Raw genomic sequence first — 12,521 nt, forward strand, 5'->3', positions numbered from 1 at the left:
CACATTCAGACCCTAACCACAACCTGTGACCCTGATCACAACCCCACAAATCTAGACCCTAACCACAACCTATGACCCTGATCACAACCCCACAAATCCAGACCCGAACCACAACCTGTGACCCTGATCACAACCCCACAAATCCAGACCCTAACCACAACCTGTGACCCTGATCACAACCCCACAAATCCAGACCCGAACCACAACCTGTGACCCTGATCACAACCCCACAAATCCAGACCCTAACCACAACCTGTGACCCTGATCACAACCCCACAAATCCAGACCCGAACCACAACCTGTGACCCTGATCACAACCCCACAAATTCAGACCCTAACCACAACCTCTGATAACGACAACCTTTGACCCTGATAACAATCGCAAATCTAGATTCTAACCACAATCTCTGACCAGACTCTGGCCACAATCTGTGACCTCAGACTCTAACTACACCTCTGACCCTGACCATAACCTCTGTGTCCAGACCCTAACCATAACCTCTGACCCTAACCATACCCTCTGATCCTGACTACAATCCATTACTCTGGATACTATCTGTAACCTTTAACCCAGATTTTGCCACAATCTCCACTCCCCGTAGCCACTGACTTCATCCATCTCCTTAACTGAACCAACCTGCAACATATTTATAGAATCATAGAGCTATACAACATCGAAACAGACCCTTCAGTTAAACTCATCCATGCCAACTAAGTTTCCCTCATCCCACTTGCCCGCAGTTGGCCCATATCCCTCCAAACCTTTCCTATTCATGCACTTGTCTAAATGTCTTTGAAATGTTGTGACTGAACCTGCATCTACCACTTCCTCTGGCAGTTCATTCCACACACAACCCACCCTCTGTGTGAAATAGCTGCTCCTCAGGTCTCTTTTCAATCTTTCTCCTTTGACATTAAAAATATGCCCCCTAGTTTGGAACTCCCCCATCCTAGGGAAAATACCTTTGCCATTCATCTTATCTATGACCGTCATGATTTTATAAATCTTGGTATGCTCCAGTGAAACAAGTCCCAGATGCATCCTCTCCTTTAAACTCAACACTGCAGTCCCAGCAACAGCCTGGTAAATGTTTTCTGAGCCCTGTCTAATTAAATAATTTCCTAATAATAGCAGGCTGACCTGAACTGTACACAGTACTCCAAAAGTGGTCTCACTAAAGGCCTATACAATCTTAACATGATGCCCCAACTCCTAAACTCAATGGTCTGAGCAAGGAAAGCAAGTGTACTACCCTTCTTAACCACCCTGTGTTCACCTGGGATCAAACTTTCAGAGACCTGAACTCGAGTTCTCTGTTCGATAACATTACCCAAGACCCTATCATTAACTATATAATTCCTTGCCCTTACCAAAACGCAATACATCACATTTATCCAAATCAAACTCCATCTGCCACTCCTCAGCCCATTGGCCAATTGATCACAATCCCGTTGTAATCTTAGGTAATCTTCTCCATTGTCCACTATACCACCAATATTGGTGTCATCCACAAACTTATTAACCATGCCTCTTAAATTCTTATCCCAATCATTTATGTACGTGACAAACAAAACTGGACCTAGCACCGATCCCTGTGGAACACCACTGGTCACAATCCTCTGGTCCAAAAAACAATCCTCCACCATCACCCTCTCTCTCCTACTGTCAAGCCAATTTTGTATCCAATTGGCAAGCTCTCCCTGAATCCCACGTGATCTATCTTTACTAATTAGTCTGCCATGCAGAACCTTGTCAAAGGCTTTACTCAAGTCTATATAAACAACGTCCACAACTCTGCCCTCATCAATCTTTTTGGTTACGTCCTCAAAAAACTCAATCAGGACATGATTTCCCTTGCACAAAACCATGCTGACTATCCTTACTAGTCCTTTTCTTTCCAAGTGGAAGTAAATTCTGTCTCTCAGAATCCCTTTCAACAACCTACCCATTACTAACGGCATACTCACAGGTCTCCCTAGACTTCTGCTTACATCCTTTCTTAAATAAAGGCACAACATTAGCCACCCTCTAGCACCTTCCCTGTGACTGTAGGTGATACAAATATCTCTGCCAGGGACCCCTCTGTTTCTTCCCTCACTTCCTACCATGTCCTGGGTTACACATGATCAGGTCTTGGAGGTTTATCCACTTTTATGTTTTTTTAAGACCTCCTGCATCTCCTCTGCCATGATGTGGACTGTTTTGATGTGGACTGTTTATTTCATCAAGTGTCCTAGCTTCCATTTCTTCCTCTACAATAAAAACTGTAAAAAATACTTATCATGCTTAGCTCTGAGATAAACCACATGTTCCAACTATATCTCCCTGCAGTTGCTAGAGTTGCTTGCTCCCATGTTTGTAACATTCATCCTGTCTCAACCCATCTGCTGCTGAAATCCTCATCCATGTCTCTGTTACCTGTAAATCTGACCTCTTCCAACACATGCAAGTCTGATCATTCATGGCTCCCTGAGCTCATTGACCTGTACTGGCTCCCAGATAGCCAACATCTCAATTTTAATACTTATGAAATCCCAGGCCATTGTCCCTCCATATCTCTGCCATCTCCTTCGGCCTCACAACTCTTCGCAATCTCTGCATATCTCAAATTCTGCCATCCCCAAATTTAATCACTCCAACATTAGTGGCTGTGCCTTCAATTTCCTACAGCTGTAAGTTCTGGAATTCCATGCCTACCCTTCTCCCACCTCTTTACGCCATTTTCTTGCTTTGAGCCTCTGACTACCTCTTTGACCAAAAGTCTCCTCAGGAGGTTTAGTTTTTTAATATTTTTTAATTAAAGCACTCCAATGAGGCACCTTGGGATGTATCATGTTAAATGTGCAAAATAAATACAAGTCATTGTTGTCAAAAGCTTCCTAAAAACGCAATGATTCATCCATGGTTGCCATCTTCGTGGTCCAGGTGAGGCCTCAGCTGGAGTACCATTCTTAATGCTGGGTGCCACACTTTAGGGGCAGGTGTGGAGAAGATACAAGAATGGTACCAGGAACAAGGATCTTCAGATAAATGGATAATCTAGAGAATCGTGGACTGTTCTTTTTCAAACGGAAGATGCTAAGGGGGGACATACAGAATCATACAGCGGCTACAAACCAGAATGATTCATTCAGCCAACTGTACCCATGCCTGTTTTCTTCCAGGGCAATCTAGCTCTGGCCATTTTCTCTAGCCCTACAAACTATAGCCCTATCCAGCTGCTCATTTAATCCCCGCCTCCACCATGTTCTCAGGCCGTGCATTCCAGATCCTAACGACTCACTGTATTGAAAAGTATATTCATTTTAATTAGTTGTTCAGATATTAACTGACACAACTCCAGGGCAAGTGGTTCTTGAACTCAGATGATCTGTCCCAGAGACAGACACATTATCATCGTGCCAAAAGTTTCCTATGTTACCTTGGGTCTTCTTGCTTGATGCCATAAATCCAGATCCTTTAAATTTAGTGGTGTTCAAAAATATGAGGGACTTTGAAAAAATAAATTTGGGAAGGTGGTTCCATTGATAGAAGTATGGTAACAAGAAAATGAAAATTTAAGATAATTATTAAAAAAGAGAGACGAAAAGGTGAGAATTTGTTTTTTTCTGTGTGTAAGAATAGAGGAAGAAAACAAAATGGACGGGACTGTTTGGATAGCTCTTTCAAAGACCCAGCACAGGCATGATGGACCAAATGGCCTTCTTCTGTGCCGGAGGATTTTCTGACTCAGTGTCTGTGGAATACCACCTCATGGTAATTTATTGTTAAGCAGTTCCCAAGATGAAGTGGATCCTGTGCTGGTGAGAGAGCTGCTAATTCATTTTGTAGAACTCACTTTAGGCATGTTCCTGAAGTTTTCATTTTGTGATGTCTAACATTATTAACACACGACATATGAAATGGGAGCAGAAGTAGACTATTTGTCCCCTTGAGCATGCTCTGCTCATGCTAATCTGTTTGTGTTTTGAATCCAACATTCCTGATTATGCTTGATAATCTTTACTGCCCCTGCCCAGCAAGAATACATCTGGGTGCTCCAGTTTCCTCCCACAGTCCAAAGATGTGCAGGTTAGGTGAATTGGCCATGCTAAATTGCCCCATCGTGTTAGATGCATCATTCAGAGGGAAATGGGTCTGTGTGGGTTACTCTTCTGAGGGTTGGTGTGGAATTGTTGGGCCGAATGGCCTGTTCTCACACTGTAGGGAATCTAATCATCTCTGTCTTAAAAATATTCAAAGATCTCTCCTCCACCACTTTCCACGGTCAACAGTTTCAAAGCTTCACAAGCCTTTGAGAAAAATAATTTCTCCTCATCTCTCTCCTGAAAGGACAACTCCTTTTGTTTTAAAACAGTGGTCCCTTGTTCTGGACTGACCAACAAGAGAAAAGCAAAACCTTTCCACATTCAACTTGTCAGGACCATTCAGGATTGTATACACTTCAATCAAGTTACCCCTTGGTCTTCTAAACCCCAGTGGAAACAACCTCAGCCTGTCCAATTTATACTCATCAGACAATCCACTGATTCCAAATAACAGAACACCAAACTGCATCTAAATCACCTCCAATGTATATACATCGCTCCTTAAATAAGGAGACCAAAACTGCACGTAGTATTGAAGGTGTGGTTTCACCAATGCCCTGTATAACTAAAGCATAACATCCTTAAAACTTTTACGTTCAATTCTTCTTGTAGCAAAGGATAGCATCCTGTTAATCTTCTTGATTATGTGCTGGACTAATTTTTGTGATTCATGTGCCAGAATATCTAAATCCCATTCTATCTCAGAAATTTGCAGCATTTCAGTAGCACTTTTTTTCATTATCCTTCCTGTCAAAGTGAACAATTTTACATCCATCCAAATTATCCTCCACCTGTCAGATGTTTGCCCACTCACATAACCTATCTGCAACTTCCTCATGTCTTCTTTACAATATACTTTTCTACCTATCTGGGTTTATTTTACCATGCCTTCACTCTGCTCAGCCTAACTATTGACGTAAACTGTAAGGAGTTGAACTGCCCCATCTTGGCCCACACTCCTGCCATTGGTCCATCCACAAAGCACACTGCCTCACTTCAGCCAATTAGAAAGAAAACAGATATTTTGTTACTCGACTGGATGAACCATGACTGGTCGATTAAACAGTTTTCCTCCCACCATCTCAGTTACGTCTATAAGTAATAAATGAATACATTCAACAACGATGTCAAGGAGGGATTTCTTTAACGTCCTCAATGATTTTGCTTTCAAATTGTCACTCACAGCCTTGCTCTGCCTGGTATGGAATCTCCAATTCTTGGGAATTCAGGATAGTCCTGGAGGGTTGGCAACAGAAACATGGTGTTGGGGGAGTATCATGGGGACATGAAAAGATGAGTAACCATTTTGCAGATTTCCTCGGCTAACTTTGGAATCTGCAAGTTATTTACATGCAACTTCCCCAGGACAGTAAATAGTAAACCCACAGAACATAAGTTGTACCCATTCTGGAAAAGATAGGGGGCGTGATGGGCTGAATAGCCACTTCTCATTCAGTGTGTTTCTAAATCTTCTCTTTTCTTATACATCCCATTAACAAATCCATAGTGCAAAATTTTAGTGAGGAAAACACAGCCAAAGAAAAGATAGATGTTCAATGTGGAAAGCAGTCACCATTCTTATTAAATTGCACAGATAGTATCATTGCTAATAGTGAAAACATAGAACAAGCAACTCATGGAGATATAGTAAAATGAGGCCTTTCAGCCTTGTTCTTGGCTGATTGCCTTCCTATTAGAACTCCAACAAACCCAGGCTTGAAAATGTCAATTGATCCACAGCGTGTTGTGTGTGTTCTTGATTTTCACTGTCACCGTTGTATGAACATTTGCTCCATAATTTCACCCCTAAGTGGCCCAGCTCTAATTTTGAAGATAGTGGTGCCCTTCCAGGCTGGATTCCACACCCAAAAGAAATTGTTTCTCTTTTTCTAATCAAATCTACTCATCTTAAACATCTCTTTTTACTTTCTAAATGCAGTATCATATTGGTGAAGTAGCTTTGCGCGAATAGACTGATTATCCTGAACTTAAAACATAGACTGCATAATATATTTGTGATGGTGAGGCAAATTGACCCCCACTGTTGTATATCTTTTCATTGTCTCCAAAGGCATCAATGAGGTTGAACTGTTTTTGTTTGATGTGGAGAAGTTGGTGTTGGACTGGGGTGGAGAAAGTTAAAAATCACACAGCATCATGTTATAGTCCAACAGGTTTATATGAAAGTGCAAGCTTTCAGAGTGTCGCTCCTTCATCAGGTAACTAGTAGGGCAGGATACGTACAGCACAGAGTTTATAACTAAAAGGCCAAGGTGTCATACAACTAATGTATCGAATACATCGCATCAGTTGTATGACACTTTGATCTTTTATTTATAAATTCTGTTCCCCATGTATCATGCCCAACTAGCCACCTGACTAAGAAGCAGCGCTCCAAAAGCTTGTACTATCATATAAACCTGTTGGACTATAACGTGGTGCCATGTGATTTTTAACTTTGTTCTTTATTTATCAATTTATTCTTAATCTTCCACCCAGTCTCTTTCCAAAGCCCTCAACATTATTCAGCAAGAAATAAATGTCAGGTTGATTTGATTTCCAACTGAACTGCATTGCTTGATTTCTTCTTGTGGAGGAGCTTCAGGTCCCTGGAGCAAACTTGCACATCATTGAATATAAATAGTACAATCAGGGCGGAGATAAAACATTAGAATGATAGAGAGGTGAGGAAGCCCATTGAAATGAACACACAAAGAAAATAGATTAGTCTATGATTGATACAGCTATCTAGTGTTCCAGAGCCTGGCATATGTATGATTACATGTATAGCAGTATTTAGAGTGAAAGGAATAATAAATAGTGTTACTTTGAAGCCTAGGCCTGAAGACGTTTCTTGAATTTGCCTTCTCTTGAATCCAGACTCATAGTGTGGTATCAAACCACCTGTGACCGTTGGTGAAACCAGAAGATAAAGCATGACCCAAGTGTAGGCTCAACAGTTTCAAAAATATTTCCAATCTTGAAGGTTCATCCTGTTTTCAATTGCGATGGGTTAGCTGCTAATGTGCATGGACCAGTGCATCTTTAGTTTCGAGATGCCATTGCTGTACCAGGTCAACTGGAGTCTTGCCCTGCTAAAGTTAGAAACAAACACAAAGTACAGCTGCCTATTTTACACAGACAAAAAAAAACAGCAGCCAACTTGCTCAGAGAGACCTCACACTCTTTGACATTCAATGCTGCATACTCTGATCTCCATTCAACATTCCTCATTTCCAGAATGATGTTCCCTCATGACTTTTGCAACCTGTGGCTGAAGCCATGAAAATATCACCAGAAAATGTGACATTGATCTGAAATCCCACACATTCCATCCCAATTGCTGCTGTATTGTGAGATCACATCCTGGATCTGAAGTGGGCTCTATTATTTTTTTTAAAATATTCTTTCTTGGGATGTGGGCATTTTTGGTAAGGCCAGCATTTATTGTCCTTCCCCAGTTGCTGGTAAGTTGCCTCCTGAATTGCTACAGTCCGTGTGGTGGAGAGATGCCATTAGGGAGGGAGTTCCAGGATTCTGACTCAGTGACATTGAAGGAATGGCAAGATATTTGAAAATCGGGATGGTGTATGGCCTGGAGAGAAACTTGCAAGTGGTGGTGTTCCCATGTATCTGCTGCTCTCGTCCTTTCTCAGCTTTGGAAAATCCTGTCTCAGGAGATTTGGTGTATGTTCAGTGCGGTGGAAGAAAGCCACACCACACTACCTTGAACTCAGTCATCTCAATGCTTACCTCCTTCAGTCTTCCCCTTCCTCATGAAACTCATTAAATTTGTCCAATCCCCTAATTAGTCATTGTCAAAAAGTATGGCGCTGGAAAAGTGCAGTGGGTCAGGCAGCATCTGAATGAGCAGAAGAATCGAACTTTCGGACATAAGCCCTTCATTAGGGATGTCTGATTCCTGATGAAGGGCTTATGCCCGAAAGGTCGATTCTTCTGCTCCTCGGATGCTGCCTGACCTGCTGTGCTTTTCCAGCGCCACACTTCTCAACTCTGATCTCCAGCATCTGCAATCCTCATTTTCTCCTAATTCTCTAACTACTTGGCCTTGATCTCTAGTAACTCCTCCCCACTTCTGACTAACTTACTTGCACTATAACCTTCGATTTAAAATTTTTGAAAGATCCCATGGGGAATGGATACTTACCTCATTGCTGGCCCTCAGGTCAGCTCCTTGTAAAATGAGCAGCTTTGTTATCTTGTACCGGTTAAGTCGGACAGCATCATGCAACGCTGTGTCCCCCTCCTGCAGATCAAAGAAGGAACTGTAATAAATATCTCAATTGGAACTCAAATCCCTCCATTCTAGGTGTACTCATTTGAATAATGAATATAGATGTTTTGCCACAGTTTTTAATCTTACACCAAAACATGTTTGATTTGATATAATTTTTTGTAGTTGCATGTACCTAAATACAGTGAAAGGTTTTGTTTTCCAAGCAGTACAGGAAGATCATGGCAAACAAAGACATAAAGATCATAGAGTGCTTAGACAGAGTGAGGCAAAAAGGTTACAGCTGCACAGGAGGTGAGAATTTAGGTTTGAAAGTGCGGAATAGTTATAAGAAATGTGAGAATAAGATCTGCTGTAGAGAGTTCGCAAAGAGACGCCCAGTGTTGGCACCATCTTCCAATTGTTGGACAATGGGCAGTTGAGGGGTTGGACACACTTATGTATTTGATTTATTTATTTATTGTCACATATATATTGTTACAAATACAGTGAAAAGTGTTGTGTTGTTGTAAGTGTTTTCTATTTCATGTTCCCTTCTTCCTACTTCACATATCCTTATTTTCCAATCCATTGTTTCAACTCCTTGAGTGCCCTTTTACCCTTCTAACACAGTGCTTTGCCTCACTGATATCTCAGCACTTTCCAGCTCATTAACAAACATACTTACAGTGAATTAAACCCATGCTTTGGAAATTGTTGACACATGGAGTGGTAGGAAGCAGAGACTGTTTAAGGAGCATTTGTACATTTGTGAGGAAAAATAAACAATAGAAATATGGAGACTGATGGTTGAGGTAATTAGAGCAGGGGAGACTCAAATAAACAAAGACTGGAATTGTTGGAGAAACCCAACAGGTCTGGCAGCATCTGTGGAGATAAAATAAAATTAATTTTTCCAATTCTATGACCCTTCTTCAGAACGAGAAGTAGCTCGGAAAAGGTAGCACTTAAGCTGGGATGGGAGTTGGTGTGGGTTGGGGAGGTGGAGAGTGGAAGAGGAGTGAGTGTATAGGTGAATAGGAATGCCAGAGAAAGGGAAAGAGAGAGAGAGAGAAAAGGACAAGCAAACAAAGGGATTGTTGATGGTGAGCGAGGGAATAAGAGACAAAAAAAATCTGCAGATGCTGAATAAGAGAAGCCAGACAAGTGATATTGGAGACAGTGAGTCATTGAGTTGGCTGGGCTAAAAGCAACCTATTTCATGACATGACCTGGGTTAGGTAATAGACAAGGAGTAGTGTGGTCACGCAAGGAAGAGAGTCATGTTTTTATTAAATCATTTGTGGGAATATGGGCAGCACTGACAAAGTCAGCATTTATTGTCATTCCTAGTTGAACTGCTGTATTCCAGGTTGAGGAAATTCCAGGATTTAGACCCAGCGACACTGAAGGAACAGCGACATATTTCCAAGTCAGGATGGTGAGTGGCTTGGAGGGGAACTTGCAGGGACTGGTGTTTTCATGTATCTGCTGCCCTTGTCCTTCCAGATGATAGTATTTGCAAGTTTTAAAGAGGTTTTGAAGTGGGCTTGGTGAATTGCTGCAGTCCATCTAATAGATAGTGCTCAATGCTCCCAATCTGGTGAAGGGAGTGAATGTTGAAACTGGGTGACTGTGTTACCAATCATACAGGCAGCTTTATCCTCAATGGTGTTGGATATCTTGAGTGTTGTTGGGGCTGCACTCATCCAGGCAAGTGGGGAGTATTCTATCATACTCCTGACCTGTGCCTTGTAGGTGGTGAACGGGCTTTGGGAAATCAGGAGGTGAGTTACTCAGTATGGTATTCCTAGCCTCTGACGTGCTTTGGTAGCTGCTGTATTTATACAGCAAGTCCAGTTCATTTTCTGATCAAGAGTAACCTCCAGGATGTCGATAGTGGGGAATTCAGTGATGGTGAAGCCATTGGAGCATGGAGGGAAGGTGGACTTTGCCTAGGAATTGTGTGGCGTGAATGTTACTTGTCAATTATCAAGATAGAAAATAAACCAACTTTACCCTGTCTTTGATGTTGATATCAATGCCACAAGCGATGAGGTGTTCCACGCATTCCACATGTCCTGTCCTAGTAGCAACATGTAAAGGTGTACTGAGCAGCTGCAAATGGAGGAAGAGCTAATATGTACACAGCAATCAAACTATAATAGTCCACTAGTATGTTGCACTGACCAATAGCATCTCCCATTTTCTATTAAATATTAATAACTAGCACACAAGTGGCCATTCACCCTAAATTAGATTAAATTAAATTAGATTAGGCCTCTTCTGCTCCTTTCAAATATATCCATTAGTCCCAAATGGTTAGTTTCTGAAATATTCTACCTAATGGTACGGTGTGGATCAGATCACTTGAGGCTTTTAGAGAAAGTTGCATCTTTTTCCGAAAAGGAAAGATGGACAGAGCTTCAGGCAATATGCAGGGAAGTGGCACGAGGTGAATTATTCCCTTTGGAGGACCAGCACAGACAGTATGGGCTGAATGGTCTCCTGTGCTGCGACATTTCTGTGTTACTGTGCAACTCAGAGTCCCACTCACCCCTCTCTTTCTTCAGTACCCTGCAAATGTTTCCAATTTATTCAAGTATCTGTTGAAAACCATTTGTTAAAGTCATAGTGAGAATGGAACATTAATGTTCACCCTTCCATCGACTTCCATGGCTGATGACTGTGACTTTGCATACAGAGCCATAAACTGGTGGAAATTGAGGTCAGGAAACAGTCACAGATCAGAGAGGAAGAAGGGGAAGGTCCTCGCCCTGGAGAGAAAAGGAAGTACAGACAGAACAGACCCCAGCCATCAAAAGGAGGGAAAATGGGGCAGCACGTGCTTAGCACTGCTGCTGCCTCACAGCGCCAGGGGCCCGGGTTCAATTCCAACCTTGGGCAACTGTCTGTGTGGAGTTTGCACATTCTCCCCGAGTCTGCGTGGGCTTCCTCCAGGTGCTCCGGTTCCGTCCCACAATCCAAAGATGTGCAGCTTAGGTGAATTGGCCATGCTAAATTGCCAGTAGTGTTCAGGGATGTGCAGGTTAGGTGCATTAGTCAGGGGTAAATATAGGGTAGGGGAATGGGTCTGGGTGGGTTACTGTTTGGAGGGTCGGTATGGACTTGTTGGGCCAAGGGGCCTGTTTCCACACTGTAGGGATTCTATAATTGGGTGGGAGGCAGGTGGGCAACTGCCCCAGATGCTCCCACTATGGGAAACCGGAGGATACAACAGAAAACTGTTTTAGATTAGATTACTTACAGTGTGGAAACAGGCCCTTCGGCCCAACAAGTCCACACCAACCCTCCGAACAGCAACCCACCCAGACCTATTCCCCTACATTTACCCCTTCACCTAACACTACGGGCAATTTAGCATGGCCAATTCACCTAACCTGCACATTTTTGGACTGTGGGAGGAAACCAGAGCACCTGGAGGAAACCCACGCAGACACAGGGAGAATGTGCAAATTCCACAGAGACAGTTGCCTGAGGCAGGAATTGAATCCGGATCTCTGGTGCTGTGAGGCATCAGTGCTAACCACTGAGCCACCGTACCACCTTGGTGTTGGTATCCCTAGAAACTCAAGCTGCAAGGCCAGGCAATAAGATTGGTCCATGTCTGCTCAAGCATGACCAAGAGAGTTATCAGAAGTTTGTATCATCAGGAATGGTGACTGCTTTAAACATGTGTGGGATTCTCTGAACCACTGGGTGGCTCACAGACACTGCGAGTGTGGTAACTAAAAAATTTTCCACATGGAAGCAAATTAAATTCCAGCGTGCTGACAAAAGGGCTTATAGGAAGGTATATAGAGGTGCCACTATTGGAAGTTTACTTAGAGAATGAACATGTTGTGGGTCTTGCAACAGCATATCAATGCAAGGGAGAGATAGTTTACTCAGCTGAAAGCAAAATAAACTCCTTGAACAAAACAGGACAGCCCAGGGAGGCTGGAGAAAGCCAGCAGCAGATGCAGGAAAGTCAGGAAGTGATACAATTTGAGGAGGATCGCTCAAACTAAACCAAGAGGACAGGAGTAAAGAGAGGTCAGAAGACCTTCAGGAGGCTGGGAAACCTGTGAGGTTTGAGGCAGCCTGGGAAGGGTCACGTAATTTCATAAAGGCTGAATTCAAGCCAGAAAAGGTTGGGGCCGGTCCTAGGAGAGTTAAAAGAGTCGAAACGAGACCA

The 12,521-nt window shown here is 42.7% G+C and overlaps 1 protein-coding gene across 3 annotated transcripts in view; it reads right to left on the reverse strand.

Annotated features, from left to right (window-relative positions):
- Positions 1 to 6,504: 6,504 nt before the first annotated feature.
- ankrd2 (ankyrin repeat domain 2 (stretch responsive muscle)) overlaps positions 6,505 to 12,521 on the reverse strand; it is a 34,042-nt gene continuing 28,025 nt past the window's right edge. Inside the window, exons 7-9 of one of the 3 annotated variants that reach the window (XM_072558051.1) lie at positions 10,343 to 10,441; positions 8,258 to 8,356; positions 6,505 to 7,181 (exon numbers count right to left, since the gene is read on the reverse strand). In XM_072558051.1, coding sequence (XP_072414152.1) covers positions 7,110 to 7,181; positions 8,258 to 8,356; positions 10,343 to 10,441 — 270 coding nt within the window. In that variant the 3' untranslated portion in view covers positions 6,505 to 7,109. Of the gene's footprint in view, positions 7,185 to 8,257; positions 8,357 to 10,342; positions 10,442 to 12,521 lie in introns of all 3 variants that reach the window. The other 2 variants (XM_072558050.1, XM_072558052.1) reach the window with 2 other exon arrangements.

The sequence above is a fragment of the Chiloscyllium punctatum genome, chromosome 38, assembly GCF_047496795.1.
Source record: "Chiloscyllium punctatum isolate Juve2018m chromosome 38, sChiPun1.3, whole genome shotgun sequence".
Taxonomy (NCBI): domain Eukaryota; kingdom Metazoa; phylum Chordata; class Chondrichthyes; order Orectolobiformes; family Hemiscylliidae; genus Chiloscyllium; species Chiloscyllium punctatum.